Source organism: Andrena cerasifolii, chromosome 14, assembly GCF_050908995.1.
Source record: "Andrena cerasifolii isolate SP2316 chromosome 14, iyAndCera1_principal, whole genome shotgun sequence".
Lineage (NCBI taxonomy): Eukaryota > Metazoa > Arthropoda > Insecta > Hymenoptera > Andrenidae > Andrena > Andrena cerasifolii.
Genome location: NC_135131.1, coordinates 1008750 through 1032158, shown reverse-complemented (window position 1 = coordinate 1032158; position 23409 = coordinate 1008750). Strand labels below are relative to the sequence as shown.

The following is a 23409-nucleotide window of genomic DNA, read 5'->3' as shown; positions in this document are numbered from 1 at the left end:
TTAGCTGGGAAAGATCGGTTATAGGTTGCAATTAAGTGATGTGAGATTCGGAACATATAAATATTTATTTAAATACACTAACTATTGAAATGCTAAAAATTGTTATAGTATCAGATGGGCGTTAAATCTTGTAATAATTAACTGCAATGTAACAAGCAGTGGAACATACTATATGTTGAATAAAATAGATAAAGTTGTGTACTTTTACAAGAGAGTTCAAGAGTCTTATGCAGTGGTTATCTACGCCCAACATACAACACTCTTAGAAGTAATATTTATATTGACACAGAGTTTGGTAAGTGATTAACGAATGTAAGAAATCCCAACTCGATAATAGGAACATTAAGTAGAGAAGAAAAGTCCTCTGTTCTGTACACAGATGGAAGCAAATAAAGCAACTCGATTTCTGTAGGAAGATAAGACAGTGGTAAGGCGTATAAATAAATATTCATGAATTTTCAATGCCGAATTTATTGCTCTAAATAATGCTGTAGAAATCGCCTTAAGGGGGGAGCCTGGCGTAGCGGATCGAAGAAATCGATTTTTGTTGTTGTTGCATAAATCAACAGTTGAACATCACGACAATATGCTCCCAAAGCAGCAAAACGAAATTCGAAAAATTAAAGCGGATATAGCCGATTTTGCTACGGAGCGCCAGACTACCACAAAACTTGAAATGTGGTTTTCTCGAAACGACAGTTTTATACTTTGCGGGCAATGTAACTCAAAAAATATTCAACCAATCGACTTGGCCTTGTGCACGGATATTTGTGAACATTTTCTTCATAGTACTAAGCTATTAGTATAATGATATTGTTTAAATAAATAACTTTTTTTTAGACATTTAAGGCAAAATTTCGTTGGAAACAGTGAACTTTTTATTCATGAGGCCGCCATTTGTTCATTTTGCATCTTTTAAGTTTCAAATTTCTTCATTCTGTGCGTACACTCATAAACTAAAAGAAAATTGTTCGATTTTTGGTTTCAGATGAAACCAAAAGATGCTACGTTGCCCGCAGTGCAATAATTGCGTCGCCAACGGACTGGGCATAACTTTGTTATTTGCCGCTCTTTTTTAATATTTTTTTTTTGTTATATACCTTAACCTGTTAATAAAATATCCTGAAAGTTTCAGAAAGATCTATCAAATACTTTCTTTAAAAAAAATTCCCGAAAAATGCCTCGATTTTCATTTAGTTACACCAGGCTTCCCCCCTTAAGCCAGCCTAATCAAAACGCTCTCATCTTCACTGATTCCCCAAGTGCACTATTCTCCTTAAAGCGTGCTAATTTAAGCATAGAAACTAATCCCTGTAACTTCGAAATGAGAAGAAAAGCTTTTAGGTTCTCTGCAAAAATCTCAAATGGCAGCAAAAACTAATTGTACTGGATACTGGCACAAGTAGGGATTCAGGGATATTAGAGCGCAGGTAAATTAGCAAAAGGGCAACCAATATGGTACCAGAAAGCTCCCCTAAAATTCCCTTCACAGACTTAAAGACAACGGCTAAATCAGTAGCCATCAGGAATATTCGTGATATCATCGCCAAGGAAGGTTTAAGCAAAGGTGTTAATTATTTCAAACATTACCACAATCGAAAGCAAAATAATGGTATGCTAAGAAAAACCTCAAGCGCGAAGTTGTAACGACGATCAACAGATGTAGATCAAGGCACTGTAATCTTGTCTTCTCGCTAGCTCGAATAGGGTTAATAAGCAGTCCACAATGTCAATGTGGCTACGAACTTCAAGATATTGATCATATATCACGGCAATGTCCCTTATTCGAAGAGCAGAGATCAAAGTGCACAAAACAACTACGGAAACTAAATCTTTTCTACCCGGTCCAGGTTTGGAGATTTGCCGCCCCTAGGCTAACAAGCGGCAGCCACCCTTCCTGTGAAATATCATCGAATATTTTAATTTAAAAGAGCTGAGATAATTTTAAAATTAATTCAATATGACAACTCATATGAATTATTGCAGATTTGTTTCATGAAAAGGTGAATTGTTTTTAAAGTTATTTCCAGCCTCTGTGTTTAAAAATCACCCCTCAGTTTCGATGTTAGAGAATATATATAGACATTTTATTACGGAAATCTATGCTGTTATTGTAGAGGAGAAAATAAAAAGATAAGGGCAAAAACATGTTGCTACCTTTTTTAATTGCTTTCGCACAAAATTTGCTGCCCTGAGCTGCAGCCTACTTAGCCTACATACGTGCCCATTTTTGGTGGTGGGGTACGGGGTGACGCGTTCACGGTGGCGTATCTACTGTGCCGCAAACCTTGTACCCTTTGATAAGGCGTTGGAGTCACGAGCAAGTCTAAATAATTGTTCGCCGAGCCACTCATTGTTAATACAAGTAGACAAGACAGCTCATAACATTGGCAAGCAAGCGATTGATACATCATATCCCCCCCCCCTTGATATCAAGCATCTTTTATACGATAGATTTTTTCATGCAACAATTAATTTAATCGTTGTATGAAATTTGTAAAGTTACACGGATAAGTAAATTTGGGTCAAATCGACACAATATTCTATATCTATTTACAAGAACCAAGCATACCAAAATAAAACTCAGTTCATTTAATTATTACGGTTTAATATTTTAAGAACTTATTAAATTTCCACAACAAGCAAAAATTGAAGAAAAATTTTAAAAATATTTATCACTGACGGTTATTAGTTATTTAAAGATATGAAAAAGTTTCGATGCAAATAATACATTAGTAGAGGAGTGAGGATTTGTGACTCGATTTTGGGTGAAAATGACCCAATTTCGTGGAAACAGTGCGACTTTAAAACAGACAGACAGGAAGTAAATAAATATGTGAATAGGGGAGACTGGGGTAAAGTGAGCCCGAAAAAGTTTGAAGTCGAATAAAATTTATTCCTTTCAATAAAAATGTTTGGAAATAGATTTATAATATAATTTAAACATTCCTGTTGATAAATTACTAATAGCAATACTTAAAATAAACTTAGAGTATATTAAAATTTAACTAGAAAAAAATGAAGCAAGTTGTATCACTTTACCCCATATATGGTATTTTTGACAACCACGGTGCAAAAAAGCCAGAAGCTGCCGTGTTAAACATGTCATTCCAGCGCAAGGGGTTAATATTTACCTATAACCTTAATTGAAGTTCTTGTTGCATATTACCCGTATATAGGGGTAAAGTGAAATCCTATCCGGGGCAAAGTGAGATGCAACAAAATAAGAACTTCAATTAAGGATATGGGTAAATATTAACCCCTTGCGCTGGAATGACATGTTTAGCACGGCAGCTTCTGGCTTTTTTGCATCGTGGTTGTCAAAAATTGACAGATTTTTCATTTTTTTTGAGGTTAGTTTCTGTTCCACCGCGCCGCGTGGTTTTCTAGCCAGCTGACTAGGTTAGGATATTGCGCACATCACTTGCGCATTGGTTCTGAGCAGCCATTTGCAGCTCAGTTTACCCCGGTCACTTTACCCCGAATGTGTACTCAGTGGAAAATTAATTCTTTAATAATGTTAGGATTAATGTTTTCGCAAATGCGTGTACGTGTATGTTTATAAGCTTGTTCTAAACACGCAGAAAAAATTTGGAGTCAAAATAACACATTTATGACTCATTTATCCGAGAAGCTAAATGAAAAAGAACACCAAACGGAAGTCTATAAAAATTAATTTCTAATTTTTTAAATGAATTTACATTTTTCGATATCTGAATGTGCATAATTATCATTCTTATATTACATACATTTATTACGTCACCAAAATTTGTAAATATATTCTATTAAAGAACAAATTAAGGAAGCTCATTTTTCCCCGGTCTCCCCTATGTTTGAAAAAACAGTCATGAGTCACAAAAATGTGTCACGCGAGAGGACCATCTGTGAATTACAAATGGTTCATCACGTTGTCATGTTCGCAACCTTACTATGACTGTTAAGGGGGGAAGCCACTGTGACGGTCGAAAATAAAGGCTATTTTAAAGACATTCTTTTATAATGAAATGTAACTTTCTACGAAAAATCTTTGTTACCAACTGAAAATACTTATATTTAACTAATATTTTATGCTCCCAGATTGAACAAATTTTCAGTAGTATGGCCACAGAATACGATAACGTTAGGCTGTGCAAAAAAAAATTACAAAACGGGCGCTCGTGTAACTTTCCAACATTTGCTCCGAATTGAAAAATTCGAACGGTTACTTAAAGTATATTACAATAGCTTCAGTTAAGCATACAGATATAAAAAATATTAATTTTAAAGAAATGGCGGGCTTAAGAAGAAATCTGTAACAAAAAGGAAAAAAAATCATGTTTTTTCAATGTTACGATAAAATAAATTATTCGATCAAAAAACTGGTGCACTTAACTGAAGATAATTAAAGAATCCGATACAAAATTGACTGAGTTATTAATGCGCCCAGTTTGAAAAATGTAGTTTCGAGATAATCGCTTTTAAAGTTTTGACAGAAGTTATTTTCCGCAACTCAAAGATCGCAGCTGTACAGGGTCAGCGTTTCATCCTGCACCCCCGCGCTCGCGTGAACTTGTAAAATGGCAACAGCGCCTCACGGACGCATTCCACTACAACCATGCACCGTCCCGGCGTTCGGAGAGCTGTCAGCGACCGCTGGACAGCAGTGATGCCCGAGCTTCGAGAATTTTGGGATGGTCTCTTTCAAATTAACGTCGTAAAGAGCTATTCAGAATTTCCCGGCCCGGGTTGAAAAACTTGGGGCCTTTTTCGTATAACTTTTGAAATATAAAAGATATTGGAATGCAATTTGCGCCGAAAAATGAGAAAAAATTATTCCCTCTTAATGATGGATAATTTAACATATTTTACATTTACTTAATTTTTTTCTATCAATTTTTTAACCATAATTGTTGTATAAAAGCTTTTGTAAACTGTTTATTTGATACTGTATTTAATGCTGCTTTTAAAATTCGTGGTGTTGATAAAAAATAGGCTAGTTGTTTCTGTATCATTATTTTCAGAAATTGAGAAATTAAATTTTGCAGATCTTAGAATCTGTTGTTCTGGTTTCTTTTTTATAATTTTATTCTTAATGCAGTGCAGACCTAGATCAGACGTAAGGGGTAACACTAATGGGACATGTCTTTGATTGCAGCGGTGTTTGAATTTTTTTCTAGAATTTTTTTATCTGAATGTTTTAGCTACTCAACGTCACGCCTATACGGGCTTCCGTTAATATCATTTATTTGAACGATGCGCCATTATTGTGGCTTTTACACGCAGGTGGGGAAAAATTTCTCCACACAGGGGTATAGCGCCGCGGTCAACCCTGTCGTAGCTAAAATTTTTTAAATTGAGACGGGTACGAGATCAGTCGACATTATTTTCAAACCTCATTACAGTAATCTGGGGTGCGAGTGGTAAACCGATCATAAATGGAAATTCCCAATAGCTCTTTGCGACGTTAATTTGAAAGAGACCATCCTAAATTTTTCGGAGCTCGGGCATCACTGCTGTCCAGCGGTCGCTGGCAGCTCTCCGCTGGGCCGGTGCATGGTTGTAGTTAGTGTTGCTTCTCGAGAATGCTTTCTTGAGAATTTCTCGAGAAATTTTATAATTTCTTATTTCCTATTTCGCGAGAAATACTATAATTTCTCGAGAAACTGAAGTCTAGGAAAAATATTACAAATCTCATTTATTTTCGTAAATGAATGTATTACTAGTTAATCGCGAACGTATAAACACATCTACAATTTATAATACATCTTATTTATAACATTAGATCCTATATGAATTTCAATAGAAAATAACAGTACAGAAGATTCGATATTATAAATGCTAAAGGTGCTCTTAAATTCTTATTTAAAAATTTAGGAAAATTGTATACTGAATTAAGTACCTAATGCGTTTCTTGTGGCTATTAAAGAAGAAATATAGAAAAGAGGAGATAAGACTATTTTATCCCGTATAAAATTTTTGCATGATCCAGAATTTCTTCCAAAAGGGTCAAAAGACGCATTTTTCATTTAATATATAAAACGTAAAAATATAACAGTAACATATTTTGCCACAAAAAAGAATTAGATTCGCTGACGCTACATTAGACGTATTGAGCTATTTAAAAATAAATTTTAAAACCAAAAAGTAAAGTTTCGCTTTGTAAGAATTTTGTATTAAATAAATAAATTTACCAATTATATTTAATATCTACTTTTTCATTTACACAAGTTTTGTATAAATTAGACAGGAATAATCATTTAGTTGAAGTTTTCTTGTGTTTTTGATAAATATTATCAACATTATTCCAAAAATATAATTTTTGCAATATTTTTTTCAATTTCTCGAGAATCCTCAAGAAATATGATCTCATTTCTAATTTCCCGAGAAACAAAAAATATGGAGAAATCAGGAACACTAGTTGTAGTGGAATGCGCCCGTGAGGCGCTGTTGCCATTTTACAAATTCGCGCGAGCGCGGGTTGCAGGATAAAACGCTGACCCTGTACATGGTCTCGTCATGGTCAGTGATTCTCTACCTAGTTCTAAACAATATATAAGCTCATAATCCCTCTTATTAGATACATTTGATTCTTGTACATAAACTTTTCGGGCGATTGACACCAAATTACCTATGCGCGCACTCGATTCTGAGCGCTGCGCTACCTATACAAAACCTTCCGTAACTCCCAGAATTTTTCGAGATCCACTTCGAAATTGCACAGGTATGCTTTTGAGACCCCAAATATTATGAAAATGCACAAAAAGAAAAATTGGGAAAAAAAAATTTTCACAGTGGCTTCCCGCCTTAAGGGGGGGCCTGGTGTAGCGGATCGAAGAAATCGATTTTTTTTTGTTGCATAAATCAATAGTTGAACATCACGACAATATGCTCCCAAAGCAGCAAAACGAAATTCGAAAAATTAAAGCGGATATAGCCGATTTTGCTACGGAGCGCCAGGCTATCACAAAACTTGAAATGTGTTTTTCTCGGAACGACAGTTTCATACTTTGCGGGCAATGTAACTAAAAAAATATTCAACCAATCGACTTGGCCTTGTGCGCGGATATTTGTGAACATTTTCTTCATAGTACTAAGTTATTAGTATAATGATACTGTTTAAATAAATAATTTTTTTTTAGACATTTAAGGCAAAATTTCGTTGGAAACAGTGAACTTTTTATTCAAGAGGCCGCCATTTGTTCATTTTGCATCTTTTAAGTTTCAAATTTCTTCATTCTGTGCGTACACTCATAAACTAAAAGAAAATTGCTCGATTTTTGGTTTCAGATAAAACCAAAAAACGCTACGATGCCCGCAGTGCAATAATTGCGTCGCCAACGGACTGGGCATAACTTTGTTATTTGCCGCTCTTTTTTAATAAAATTTTTTTGTTATATACTTTAACCTGTTGATACAATATCCTGAAAGTTTCAGAAAGATCTATCAAATACTTTCTTTAAAAAAAATTCCCGAAAAATGCCTCGATTTTCATTTAGTTACACCAGGCTCCCCCCTTAAGCTTATCACCCTTCGTTGCCCTAAATTCTCGACAGCCCGTCAGATACATCATCTAAATGGATAATTCAAGAGTCCTTGTAGAAAACACTGTAAGTGCCTAAAATCAAATTCTATACTGTAATATTACCATTAGCAGGTCGATCATTTCCTAGTAATTTTTTTTTTAATCTTGGCACTTACAGTGTTTTCTACAAGGACTCTTCGATTCCGAATAGGTCTCCAAAAACAAATTTTACAAGAAAGGAAACAAAAGTTTAATATCCACACAATTAATATTACAAAAATCAAACTCGGCTGTATTATTCTTCGATTAGCTTGTGTTCAGTGAAATTTCATTCTGGCCCCTTTAGAGCACGAAGACTTATCATTTGCAGTGGCAGATTATTATTACTGTTCTCGATTACATTGAATTATTTTGAGGTACTGAAGCAGAAATTTTTAAACGTACACCCTCGAAACAATTCTGATGAAATATTGGAGATACGTTCCACAATGGCGCACAGCTTAAGCTGTTTACGTTCCCACGTCTAGAACGCAGAAGCGGCAGCGAACATCAAAGTGACGTCTGGAAACATGCAGAAAATTCGAACAATTTCTTCGAAAGAATCGCGTCGCTCAGAAGAGCATGTGCAGTTAGTTAGCTATTGATTTTACAACTACTAATTACCATTTCGTATTAACCACAGCAATCCAATTGAGCGGATCTCTTGCATAAGTACTTCTCACTCGTCACTCACGAAGATGTAACAGAAACATACCGAACCTGTTCGCGGATTTCGATTGGAAGTCAATCACTGCAGTTCTACGTGGAAATAATTAAAACCCATGAGATCGTAGAAGCTAGTTGTTTGCCAGGAAAAACAATTCTTGTTTGTTCTCCAGGCGCGAGAAGAAGGCTGCTGAGCCAATTATCCCGCGTTATATAATCGAATTGAATCAGAGTCGAAACTTCGACGCGAATGCTTTTCGTTTCGCGTTATTGCGAAATGGGTGATGCGGTGGACTTTTCAGATCGTCCCGCGGAGGCTCGTAAAATGCCACCGGGCTGAATCACCGCTGAAACTTTAAATTACTGCGGTGTATGTGCTTTTCACGCCGACACGTGTTTTAGCACCGTTAAGTCGCAAGGCGACAACGCGATCATGAAAAATTCATACTTGTTATGTGATATGCTTTCAGATCAACTGGGTGTTTGAGGAATATCGTTCGCGCAGCAAGCAAGGAAACCGCTTGTTGCAAATTCGAGGAAAGATTCATTTCGCGGGACACAGCTTTTTTTTATGCTGTATTTTGTTATATTTGTAGTACCATTTACTGGTAGGTCAGAAAAGTCAAATTATAATGGATGGTTCTTGTTTTCACAATTTATTACGAATCTCAATGCCTTATTTGTGTATAAGTATAGTCGAACCGGAATTTTATAGATTACTAGCTTAAAGTTTCTTGCGCTCCCCGGGTAATAAAATACCTTTTTTCGGTGACGAGGAGGGAGCTTTTAAAAAAATTTCATAGCGAGCACCTAGGGGCTAAGAGGAATCTACTTAACTTTCATGGTCATAGGACCAGTGGTTCCATAGAAATCGTGATGAGTCGTGATTTATATAAATAAATATATATATATATATATATATATATATATATATATATATATATATATATATATAGAAATATAGAATTAGAATTATTATATATATATAGAATTATTTATTTATATAAAACACGACTGTATGCGTTTTCTCAATAAATATTAACTGTACTCACAAGTGTGTTACATAACTTTGTTCGTCTTGGCAAGAGGAAGGTTTTAGATGTTTCCTTTTTTTTTAAATAATTTTTTAATCGTCTTGGCAAGAGGAAGGTTTTTACGTTTATAATTTTTTTTTAAATAATAAATATATATATAGAATTATTTAAAAAAAAAATTATAAACGTAAAAACCTTTATATTTATTGAGAATATTTATTGAGATAACGCATTTCAAGTTTGCAACTTCAATTTTATATAATAGTAGGGGAGACCGGGGCTAGTTGACTAATTTTTAACATTTCTAAATTTTATAAATAGACCATTGGTATTCTGTTGACTTGTTGCACACCAAAAGTTTACAAATTTCATTAGGTATACAGGCTTAACTTTTAAAATTGTTTTAATTTAGTCTAGGTCGTAGTTTTTATTATATTTAGAGTAGTGAGCCGAATAAGTCAACAAACCCCGGCTGTGGGGTTAGTTGACAAACATAATGGGGTTAGTTGACTTGACATTTACTTTTCAGTTTTAACCCTTTGTCTACACAAGATGTACATATATGCTGTCACAGTTCCATCAATATATACGAAAGGCGTATATATACGCAACCAATTCCATTAATATAGTATACGAAAGGCGAAAATATTAGGGCGGAGCGGAAAATTTATATTTGAATTTTCAGTTGGCCTGGGTGCAGGATAGTTGTCTTTTGATTAACCAAACACCACTGTAAAAAAAATTGGAAAAATATTCATGGCTGCAGGTTCCTTTTTCTCCTAAAAATGAAATCATACTATATAGGCGAAAATTTAAATTTGAATTTTCAGTTGGCCTGGGTGCAGGATAGTTGTTTTTTAATTAACCAAACACAACTGTAAAAAAATTTTGGAAAAATATTCATGTCTGCAGGTTACTTTTTCTCCTAAAAATTATTATATGATTATTTAGGAGAAAAAGGAACCTGCAGACATGAATATTTTTCCAAATTTTCTTTACAGTTGTGTTTGGTTAATCAAAAGACAACTATCCCGCACTCAGGCCAACTAAAAATTCAAATTTAAATTTTAGCCTTTATAGTATCACTCCGCCCTAGTGCGTATATATCCTACGACCAACAAATTTTTTTATTTTTTTTTCATTCCTTCACACTGTTATTCTTTTTATTAAGTATCATGGTGTTAGATACTGTAATTATTTTCTACTTGTTTGTTATGGTCTATTTGGAAGGCCTGAGAGTTTAAAAGGAGGATAGGGTGTAAAACTGGTAGGGGTGAGTTTAGAGGGATTTGTGGTGGAGGAAGTGGACTTGAGCAGCTAAACTCTTTGCCTCGACTGCATCTTGAGGATAGAAAATGCAATTTTTAGTGGTATTCCTATGCTTAGTCAAGTAACCCCGTCCGACATTATCAACATGTTAAGGGTCGTAAGTACAAAACCTCCACGCACCGGATAAAATAAAATACCCTAAATTATAGTCAATGCATCACGTTTCCACAAAATATTCATGAAAAAACATCAAGCAATACTTAGTGGACAAAAATTGATAAATAGTCGAAACAAAAATATTTACATCCCTCAGACGTTTTTAGATATTTCATTCTCACTGATAGAACATGCAAGTTTTTGTCACGGTGACACATTAAATGGCAAGCCGGTCATTCATATGCTTCAGTATTGCGAATCGCAGCATAATTTATAACTTAATACAACGATTAAAGGGAATTAGTCAGCTAACCTCGTTAGTCAACTAGCCCCGGGCTCCCCTATAAATTATGATGGCTGATTAAACTGTCCAGGTGGAAACCAAGGATCGAAAAAGTTCTGGAACTCTCGTTTTTAAAAAAATTCTGTTAAGACATATGTTTCGTTTAAGAAAATATCTGTTCCTGTAGAATTTTTATTGAAAGAAATGTTACTCTTAGGAACTTCTTTACAAAGTGTTCTTATAGAACAGATATTCTGGGATCTGTTTAATAAAAGTTCCATGGAAACAAGTTATATTAGAACGTTTATTAAAACAGATTCCCCAAGATACAGAAAAGTAATAAACTATTAGGTAATAGTTTTATTTAACAATATAATATCATATTCTTCATATGTTTATTTAATAAAAGGTATGGAAATCATAACATAAGTAATTAATAGTTTCATAAGAAGTATTGAACAGAAAAGAGAGCTTGTCAAGAATAAAATTTTTGTATAACTTACATGAACCGAAATCCATAACAATTATATAATATCTGCGTAGAATTTTTCTACGCAGGTACATCTTACAAATAAATAACACATTCAGAATATCAAATTAACTGTAATAATTATTTAATATTGTTGTAGTACTATTCATTGAATAATATTCAATATTTGTTACAACGATTGAGAACTGTTTTAATATCCATGAACAAAATATCTGTTCCTGTTATAGAAAAATCTTTGTTTTAAATTTTATAAGTTCTATTCCAACTAAAACTTTTATTTTCAAAAAAAAATTCTTATCGGTTCTCATGGGAACTTATAATGTGAGAACATTTTTTAAAAAAATTTCACGGTCCATGTTTAAGTGAGAACTTATTAAACAGTAAACTGTTTAACGTTTTCACAATTTAAACATACAGTATAAAGAATCTGTATTGAATCTTGAATTATAAATAATATAAATTATAGATAATATAAATATTAGGGCGGAGCGATACTAGATAGGCGAAAATTGAAATTTGAATTTTCAGTTGGCCTGGTTGCGGGATAGTTGTCTTGATTAACCAAACACAACTGTAAAAAAATTTGGAAAAATATTCATGTCTGCAGGTTCATTTTTTTCCTAAAAATGACCATATAATCATATAATCATATAATCGTTTTTAGAAGAAAAAGGAACCTGCAGACATGAATATTTTTCCAATTTTTTTTTTACAGCTGTGTTTGGTTAATCAGAAGGCAACTATCCCGCACCCAGGCCAACTGAAAATTCAAATTTAAATTTTCCGCTCCGCCCTAATAAATATGTAGTTGTCAAAAAAATTACTATAAACAGGGTGATTCGTTATTAGTGGTACAACCGCGAAAAGAATGAATTTTCATGAAAAAATAAGTGAAAAATGTAGAATAACATTTTCTGATAAAAGTTTACTTTTTCAAAAAAAATGACTGAATATATAAATTTCAGTCATGTAGGAAAGTCCATATATACAAATGAACGATAAGACAAAAAAGGAGCCACCGATAAATAAACAAACAATTTACTCAAAAAATATTAATAGAAAACAAATGAATTTTCATTCTAATTTACTAACCATGTGTTAAAAATGGCAAAAGAATAAAAACAAAATAGAAGCGAAGAAACTTCATGAGGTATACTGCCTCTGTAGAAATAACAAGAAATAAGAAAAAAAATGGTATTTGCATTCTTTCGCAAAGGGCACAATTTTTATTACCAGCTTTTATTTAGCTTCACTTGTGAGTTCCTTAATTTATTAGGGTGATATCTTGTAAGCTAATTTTGACCCACTTCTACATATCCGACCGACTTAAAGGTTTGCACACATACGTAGTTCCAATGACGATACAATATTTTAGTGAAAATATATAAAAAAAAAATTTATAATGTATCTACTAAAAAAAAAATAATAATTTTGTTACCGGCCTAAAGAACTGTTTTAGAAGAATTCCCTTATATGATTAAAAATAAAAGCGTGGGGCATAAATATTGAAGATTAAAAATTATACAAAAACTAATTGTTGAACGGTATGATTTTGTCTTGACTTTTAATCTAGTTAGATCTCAGGACGGACTTTGAATTGAAGAACTAGACTGCTCGCAATCAATGCGAAGAGTAATGTATCAAACTACGTAGAGCATTATAAACATTTACCTATATAAAAGGGATATTTCAATATTTAAGTCCCACGCTTTTATTTTTAATCATATGAGAAAATTCTTCTAAGCCAGTCATTTAGGCCTGCACCAAAATTATTCTTTTCCATTTTAGTACATTTTAACAAAACCTTATTTAAAAAAAAATGTTACTATAAATTATTTAGCATTAGCGAGTGGTTAACTCGTCCTGCCCAGTGAAGAACTATTTTCAAACGAAGAGTTAACTCGCCTTCGTCAATTAACAGGTTAAAATCCCTACATAACACTTCAGGCGCTTCCCTCGTTAGATCCTCGGGAATATTGTCTAGAATAATTAACAGTCCCGAGGATAATCTCGCGGCAAGATTAAAACGAACGAGCCACCTGGCAGTCCTGGAAACTGAAGAAAAAGAAAAGGAAACGCGCGCAAGAAGCTCGTAAGACGAGGCATCGACGCTGCCGACTAGCACGCGAATAGAAGCACGTGCGTGAAACGACCGCCTTTAACCAGCTGTCTCATTAGGAAAACAAATAGCCCATGAAAGTGGTCGCATACACTGGTCAGAAACTCACCTATTCCACCGACCACGTAACGATCCTTAGGATTCATGTCTGCGATTTCCGTCACGCTTACAACGATCCTGACATTCATCGTTGCACCTCGTTCCCCGTCCTCTTCGTCTACCTAGCCCCAATCGGCCGATCACCGTGCGACAGATACGTTTACGATTGGAAGATGCTCCCCACAGAACAGTCTTGTCACGAATCTTGCTTTACTTCCACGTTAGGCGATCTTACATCAACACCAATGAACCACAATATTCGAAATACTCTCTAACTTTTAAGTGCGATACTTTTGATCCCTCCGCGCATGGAGGGATGACGCGTTATACGGAACAATCGAGAAGATTTTAGAGTATCGTCAACTGAATTTTAGTGCCTTTATGTTTGACACGTTTCGCGGCACTACACCGAGACCTGTTAGGTCGAATAATTATCCACCAACTCACATTTAAACTTCGTCTCATACGACGCACCGATTCTGAGTAGCTTGACAGATCCACAGACACCTGCCACGAGATTTCACGCGAGGCGAACTTATTCAAGGGCAACTCTCGACCCTCGCGGGGGCCGTTTCCCTGGACGTCGACGCGAGGAAAGCGACAAGTTATTCAATTATCAACCGTGACTGTTATTGGGCTACCGTGATCCCATGCTCGTTAGATGCAACGCTCCTTGCGGGCCGCAACCTTGGAGAGTCTAGCCGTGGCAGACGGTATTACGTAAAGCCGAAGCTACGGGCTCCAATTTTCCAGGTTCTTGACGACATGAACAAACGGAACAGATAGTAGCCGGTCGTCGGTGCAGTCGCTTCTGGAAGCATGCGCGCGGTTTCCCCGAAAATCATCTCTCGGCCGACAACAATTATATCTCATGCACGCAGCGATGGTCTAGCCGGCTGCCGCGCTCGGCTCCCCTCCGGGCAAAAAACTCTGCCGAGCGGGGCACCGAAGACGAATGCGTAGTGGAAGATGGGACAGAGGGAAGACGAAGAGGCCTGCAGAGAATACGGCGATGCTAAAGGTTACCGTTCTCTCCGGAGCAGCGTTCCTTTTTTTATCCGCGCACAACGCAATCACGTGTTTTGCGGCAGTTCTGTTCGGGCAGCTTTACGCGCAGAATGGCCCCGTTTCCTATTACCACGAGTAACTCTAATTGTCGCGGTATCGGTAGCGAATTACTACCTATCTCCAATTGCCTTTGTTTTTTTTTAAACGCACCAATCGCTTAGACCCGCGTATTCGAGTCAAACAACTTGACCGCAAGACACATTCCATGAACAGCATTCGGGGGTCATTTCAGTTGAATCGCGCGCAACGTGTCACAGCTGACCTCGTCAGCAATGCGTCCAGCCGAACTCTCGGCAACCGATGTTTAATTACTTAAAACGTAATATGCACCATTTCGTACTATCTATGCTGAGGAGACGGTAAGTGTTCTTCTTCGCGAGATAACGTTCTACCACGTGCTAATACCTGCACGCAGAATCATCCGTGCGTCAAGCACGGAAACGATACAAGGCGATGGCGCGCTTCCTGAAGTCCTTCGAATGTTAGCAATGAATAGCGTAGGCTCAACGCTTGGCGTCACTTCTCTCTATGTACATGTGTATCACCGTTAATAAGTCGCCGAGCTGATAGTTGCCTGTCAAAGTGACTCCTGGCTGCACGTGGAGCAATTCGAAAAAAAGGCTGCGAGAGATGTGTTTTTGTCAAAACGTTTTCCTTTTCATGATCGACCGTGTCCAGGAAACGTCGCGGTGTCCAGGTAGAGAGGTGTCCCGCTGGCCGGGGCTGACCTTGGCTGACTTCGGCAACGAAACTTCCACAGAACAAGAAACTTTGGAAACCAACACTGCTGTGTATATACGTCAAGCTGGATTGAGTGTAGGCTGACAGAAAGCACTAGTCGTTCTCTGCCGTAACGACAGGTGTTGTCGCTTAGTGGGAGAAGCTGAGGTATGCTCTGGTGGGGATGATGAGGGTGGGGCTTAGAACCTTCAACGACGCGACGGGCAGTTGGGAGGCACGGGATAAACTCCGTTCTTTCACTTTGTGCTGCCACTTATTGCTTTTCACGTTTGCGGAGTAGTGTAATCTGTGGAAAGAATTCAATGTTCGGGAAAAAGGGGGCGCGATTAACTTGTTGCGAAAGTGAAAATTAGATACGTTTGGCTCTAGAGTTTTTGCTGGGTAGGAATATTCTTGCTGGGGAACGTCTAGTTTATTCATCTAAAGTTACAGTGGATTGACTAAGGAAAAGTAATAGTACGTGCTTTATAATTTGAAATGTGCTCAAATCTGGGGCGAAGTGAAACTTAAGGATCCATTCTACTTTGCCGGCCGAAAAGGAGACCTATTTTAATGATTTATTTTTTAAGAACTAATGCGCGGATTTTGGTGATTTTTTTTGTTTGTTAAATGTTTAATATTCTTTGTTGTATAGAATTGCATTTTTCATGGTTCCAAAATGTAATTACAAATGTGTGCATTTATGGCGCAGTGTTTGTGCATCAGTGAGACCACAAGACCTAAAATGATGAAAATATAATGATATGTCCTATAGGGGTGTACGCATAAAGTAGACTAGAATTATTGATTTAGCAACAGCGGTTACAAAATAGCGGCCTTGTAAAGAAAAAGATTTTTTGTCTATTTTTCGATGTTTTTTTATGGATAAAGCGAAAATTATTTTTAATACCTGGATACCCCTATAGGATATAATTTTTATATTTTTATCATTTTAGGACCACTTATGGCTGACGAGGACTTCCGCAGAGGGCCTGCGTTCTCACTGACAAGGGAAGATCGCGAACCCGAAAATTCAAAAAGTTCTGAAACTTCGTGAATATGTAGGGGATTTCCTCTTGATTGCAACGCAATGTTTGTTTGCTGCCCAACTTCACTCGAAGAAAGTGAAATTATTAACCCCTGAAAATTTGGCTATTTTCCGATTTTGTGTTATAACTCGCGAACTGTAAGAGATAGAAAAAAAGTTTCAAGAGAAAAGTTACTTCTTTTAATTGCATCTATCATTTGGTAAAAAAATATTTTACAGTTCACGAGTTATAACACAAAATCGGAAAATAACCGGATTTTCAGGGGTCAATTACCCCCCTTAGAGTGAATTGGGGTAGCAAACAAAAATTGCATTGTAATCAGGAGGAAATTCCCTACATATTCGCAAAGTTTCAGAATTTTTTGAATTTCCGGGTTCGGGATCTTCCCTTGTGAGACACAAAAATTGCGATTTAAATCCACATATTTGTAATTATATTTTGGAAACGTGGAAAATAGGATTCCATACAGCAAGAAATAATAAACATTTAACCCCCGAAAACATTAAAATCCGTGCATTGGTTCTTGAAAAAAATTCATGAAAATAGACCTCTTTTTCGACCGGCAAAGTAGAACAGACTCTTAAAATTTAATAACAACCAAGAAGCAGGAAAATAACAGAAACAAGCATACTTTTTACCGTATTGTATTATACACTTTTGGTTTCTAAAATCTATACGTTATACACAAGCTCTGTCACTGTAAAATTTGATAAAATATTTATTCAAAAAGCCCAACTAGTGGGGTGAAGTGAAAAATAAGGGAAAATCGAATATTTTTATTGAATATCGGATTAAAAAAAAATATTGCAACTTGTTTATGCAAAACTGTAAAACAAGACTCTAATTTCAGAATACCCATAATTGGGAAGAAGTTAAAATACGCTTAAATCTTTAACGACACGCTAAATTTTAGAATAACGTTAAAAAAAGTGCAACCTTTTTTATGTTTCTACTCTATTATATAAATATTTGTGAATTGAGATGAAACACCTTTTTAAAAAAAAAAGCGTTAAGTTGTTACAAGTCCATCGAACGCAATATTACGGAGATGGAATTTTGTGACTGTTTACAAAAAACGTAAAATATTACGGAGGTGCATGTTAAGGGGTAAAACACACGGCCAGAAACAATGCACTAAAACTGAATAAAATTATAGGGGAAGAACACAAAACAGTTTGTTATATATTGTTGTATTAAATCTGTTCTGATTGATTTTCTGAATTTTCAATGAAACTCGTCGGTTTTGAGTGAAAATTTAACAATGGTTGTTAATACATTGAAATACAGCTAATTTAACATACTTTCATATAACCTGAATCATAAACTAAAAGAATAGCACATATACAAATAAGACACTACTTACCTGACTTTAGAAATAATAATTTCACATATAAAATTTAAAACTACTGAGAAAAAACTCTAAACACTTTACTTCATGAACAAGCAAGCTCACAAATGATAATGGATTCCCTTTGTGACGTACCTGCTAGAATCGCCGCTACGCGTCGCTACTATACATCTCTGGTGGGCGAGCAAACGAATATAAGTCAGCATTCTTAGTTTTGCAGGAAGACACCTAATATATTTAAAGTAGTATGTAAGATCAGGTGTTAAATTTTGGGCGTGAATAGTACTAATTTGATACATAATCTGAAGCATAAAATATCTTGCACCGATCGTTATCTCGATATATTTTTACTAAATAATTCATGTGAATCGGTTGACGTACGGTTGCTGCCAGCTACTTAACACTTTGATGGCCGCACCTTTAAAGGAAACTTAACTTACGTTCACTGTCGATCTTTTTCAAATTTTCAACTATTCACTGGTTCTCGAAAACCATCGAAACGGAGTATTATAGATGGGATATAAATCATGGAATGGTATAATTTTGTCGGTGATAAATATGAAATACAATTGATTTCTTAAGCTCCCGGAAAGTAGTAAATCAAAATCGAGAAATCACGCGTGCACGTGACATCGGCCGTCAAAGTGTTAAGGCCGCTTCATAATTTGGAAAATAAACGGGAGGAACGTTTCACACATTTTGTTTTTCACGTGTTAAACTTCTAAGCAATACACATTAATTAGTACGGACTTACGGAGGGTATCATAAATTACGATACAACCGGAAAGGCGGTGATTCCCTGTGCACAAATATGTAAATCGAAAATGCAGAACGATATAGTTTCACACGAACCACTGTTTCTGAGAAAATCGACGTTAGTTAATCTTCTTTTTAACGAGGTTTTCCTATCGAGAAAATTCTTAAGACTACACGACAGAAGTTCGTTAAGTGACACACGTCGATTTTGATGAAACTTTGCAGAATAGTTGAAATGATGTATGTAAACGCCAAAAGTGAAAATTTTCAATATTTTGTTTTCAACCACAGTGACGTTGGTAGACATGATCTCACCTCTACCTCGCAACAGCCCTAGAAACTATATTAAATTATTATATCAGTTACAGAGTTTACCAACGTATCAGCAGGGAATTTACATCCTTTTCCACTAAAAGCATAATTTTTTATTTCATTGGCAGTTACAGAGTTTACCATTTTAACTCCTCAATTGATTATTGGTTCAATCTAAGAAGTTTGCCGTATTTGGTTGGTGCTGCTTTTGTACGTTCAGGGAGAAAGCACCCCTTTTTTATGCACTGATAACTCGTAAATTACAAATAATATCGAAAAAAAGATTTAAGTAAATGTTATACTGTTTCTGAAAGTCTATATATCTGCTGAAAAATTTTTGGAAAAATCATTTTTGTTACGATTTTTAAAATCGCCCCCACCCCTCTCTTTTCCAAGAATTTTTGTATAATTCCTGAGGAATAAAAGCTTCTTTTTATCATAAATCCAACGATATATAACAATGTATAATTAGAGGAAGTGTAGTATACTTTGGAATACCCGTTTGTTTCAGACGAAAAAAAAATTACAGCAGAGCATGGGAACAATAGGCTACTGTGGGTGCCTATAGGCGCTTTAAACTTTTGCGTTTGTGACACTGAGCGCCTATGGGCGCTTATCCCATTGTGGTCGCTTGAGACTGAGGGCGCCTAAAGGCGCTCGACGCAGTTTGGCTTTCTGACACGGGAGGCGCTATGGGCGCTTATCTCATTCTGGTCGCTTGAGACTGAGGGCGCCTAAAGGCGCGCGACGCAGTTTGACTTTCTGACACGGGAGGCGCCTATAGGCAACCTGAAAATTGTATCGATAATTATTCCCCTAGATCTTATCTCAGTTAGACGAAAGTGAATGCTAATTTCGCTGTTACATATTCCGTTAGTCACATGTTATTTAAATATGTAGGCGATGCGTAATAAACCAATGTTAGGAGCCGCGTATAATTCCGAGTATTGTAATATATATATATATATATATATATATATATATATATATATATATATAAAGCCACATGTTAGTTACAAATTAACATGGAACTTATAGAAATAGAGTGGCCTTTTTTTGTTATAGTAGGTGTAGAACTGTAGGGACTACATAAAGTGTCCGAAGGAAGTGAGAGTGTATGGCAGAAGGTCTTGTTGCAGGAAATTTAAATGCTAATGGTAATTTAGCGAAAGTGAACGAAGAGATCCAATATATTTTTAACGCACAATGGTTATAATAAAATTAATAACATTAGCAAAAAGTTTAGTATGTTTATTGGTGTATTGAAATAAATATTGTTAATGGGAAACTAATAAAGTTAATGAATAGCGTGGGAACTACTGTGGATTTTAAAGTATTATGAATATCTTTCACAAAGGATTGAAAAGTATCAAGGGAGATGCGTTTTCAGCGTACTTTTCAGCGTTGCTCTACCTTGCAAGCAGTCCGCCATAATTTTCTTAATTCTTAATGCTATGCCAATTTGACAAATTTTGTCCATTTACCTTACTTGACAAATTCCTAGAAACTTGTACGAAACAAAATGCTTCTCTGTCTAATATCAGGGATAGAGATCTACCCCAAACCTCCTCTACATAACATTCATTTCTATCCAAGCTTGTGCGTCCCCTTCATTTCTATCCAACTCTGTGCGCCCCCTTCATTTCTATCCAAGCCTCTGAGTCCCCTTCATTTCTATCCAAGTCTGTGCGCCCCCTTCATTTTTATCCAAGTCCTGTGCGCAGGGTTGCCAGATCAGGCCTGATCTTTTGCCGGAGATTTCAATTTCGCTGAGGATTGCAGACGGGCGGGGGGGGGGGGGGAAGGGCCAATAAGAAAACAGGCATCTAAAATTCATTATAATGGGCAAATTCCACTTATTCTCAAATCGCCCATGCTTTTCATTAAGCTAGAAGGCAACCTTTTCCCTGAAGGCAACGTCACGAATTTCAAAGTTGATTTTCTCGAAAATGAAGCGCGATATGAAAAAAAGTTACTCTTTCTTTTTTACTTATAACAAGTAAATAAGTCGAGAAAAAGGTATAAAATTTGTTGATATTGCGCTCCATTTTCGAGAAAATCGACTTTGAAATTCTAGACGATGCGTCCAGTCGCGTATAAGGAAACCTACCCTATTGAAACTCTCGGCCGATTTGGGCGTAAGTGGAATTCGCCCAATAATGACTTCTTATAAAGGAGTAATAATAATAATAATAAAAGTGTTATGAATATTTATTAGAATTTGTTACAGATTTTAATAGTTTTTTATTCTTTTATGACATGCTACACCAGTGCAGTGCCAGTGCGTGCCTGCCGAATTCGCTAATATTCTCTATTCCGGCAGAGACAACGGTTCAAAACCTGAGACTCCGGAGATCTGGCAACCCTGCCTGTGCGTCCCCTCCATTTCTATAAGCTTTACATAAAAACTCTAAATTGCTGGTACAAAAATATCTGGAAATTTAAATGCAATACAATTTGTTACAATATATTATTTTGTACATGCATGGTACAAATTTCCAGAAACTTATGCGAAAGAAGATGCTTCTCTGTCGAACATTCTCCGGACAACTTCCAAGTCTGCGACTCTACATAAGAAATCTATTAAAAAAATTTGGCGACTTACCTTCTGTTAATTGAGACAATAATTCAGTCTCCTATTTAGTGTAAAAACTCGTGACATTTCAAATTTGGACAACTTACATTATTTGATACTTGGCAGGTTATGATGGATTGACACTTGGTAGGTTATAATTGAATAGTATATATAGGTATGTACAGTGACGGACGACGATCTCTGCCGAATAATCCCGAGAGTCGACGAACGAACATGTGTTAGTGAAAGTGTGCGTGCAACGCGTATACGTATTATGTGGACACAAATTGACGAAATTGTGAAGGAGAAGAAGAAAACTTACCGTTTCTGACTGATACATGAGACGATATTACGATATCTCTGTCATGCGTGGACCGATTTTATTGAATTTGGTCTTATTCGAAAGCTTGTATGCGGTTTACATAAGAAAAATGCATTTAAATTTAGAAACTATTGCAGGCGCGATGAGATATTAATGAAATAAGTTTCAGGTTAGGTTGGAATAGCCGGGCGACTAATAAAGATATGCGGTAGCGACAGTCGACATATATACAGGGTGTTGAACATGCGCTTGGCGTCGAGACGCTACCGCGTCTCTAGATAGGGGAGAGTCGTGCAGTACCGACTGCTCTAAGTTTTTTGTTATATCTTGGGGTAGAGTTGATAAAAATCAGAAATTCAAACACGTGTTTGTAGTACAGATGGGACTTAATAAGAGGAGGGAATTTTTTTTTGTGAAATTTCATAATAAGAATTGGTAATTCGGAAAAGTAAAAAAGATGTAATTTCTAGGAAACGAAAAATTGTCGTCCAGTATCGACCAACTATTAATTTAGTAGATTTGTAGGTCTAAATCATTAACAATGTTAATAAAAAGGCATTTCATTGGTACAATACAAGATTTTTTCAAACTTTATTTGTACAAACATCGCAAGTATAATACTTAATTAATATTCTCCTGATTTGTGCACTCGACGTGTGCTCAACCTTCACACTGCATCCGGTACACTGCGCCCAATCTTTGTCAAATGATTCCTTGCAAACAGAAATGGGCAAAATTTGTATTTAACTAAAATTTCGAATAACGAATAAAAAAAATCAACTTTATTCATCGAATAAATTCTCGTCGAATAAAAAAGTTAATTTTGTCCGTCGAATAAATTCTCATCGAATAAAAAAATAACTTTATTCGTCGAATAATCTAAAGTTAAAGTAACTTTTATTTTATTCTTATTTAAATAATTTTTTATTTAGTTAATTCCCAACTCTGCTTGCAAATAACACACTGGATAACTTCTTCATTAAATCCTACCTTCCTGTTTGTTAGGTTATCATACGGGAGGAAGGAAGGCTAAAGGAACAACTTATAAATTAATCCGAGTTGCTAACAGATTGAACTTACAGATAAGAAAAATTTGGTCTCTACTGGTAGACAGTCTGTTGGTCGGTACTGCACGACAGTTGGATGGTTGGTACTGCGCGACAAACACGGGGAAACATTTTAGATCATGGTATATTATGTACAAAAAAATATTGCAAAACTAGGGCGTCTTAGTAAACTTGATGGACTACAGATAGTATACATAATAGAAATATTTGGATGGATAAAAAGGGAGGAATTAGAGAGGGTGCAGGCAAAATATATAAAATGGTCCCTAAAGCTGGACAGAACGACGCCGGACTATATTGTACTGGAGGAAACTAAGAGGGAGAAGCTACGAGTTAAAGCGGGAGCAAGAGTACTTGGATACGAGGAAAGAATAGAGGATGCGGAAGGACGTTGCCTACTGAAGGAGTATCTAAGAGAAAGAAAAAAAGGGGGTGCAACACAAGAAAAAGTAGACAGAGGACAGAGTATTTAAATAGAAACGGGTTCAGTCAATTAGGTATAGAATTAGGAAAAGGGGAAGGGAAGGAAATATCGA

At 35.8% G+C, this 23409-nt stretch overlaps 1 protein-coding gene across 2 annotated transcripts in view; it reads right to left on the bottom strand.

The window, feature by feature from the left end:
• The window catches only part of LOC143376232 (uncharacterized), a 379865-nt gene extending 365075 nt beyond the window's left edge, over positions 1-14790 (bottom strand). The window contains exon 1 of one of the 2 annotated variants that reach the window (XM_076826350.1): positions 13667-14790. In XM_076826350.1, the coding sequence (XP_076682465.1) occupies positions 13667-13745 (79 nt within the window). In that variant the 5' untranslated portion in view covers positions 13746-14790. The remainder of the gene's footprint in view (positions 1-13666) is intronic. The other variant, XM_076826351.1, reaches the window with a different exon arrangement.
• Positions 14791-23409: the final 8619 nt, after the last annotated feature.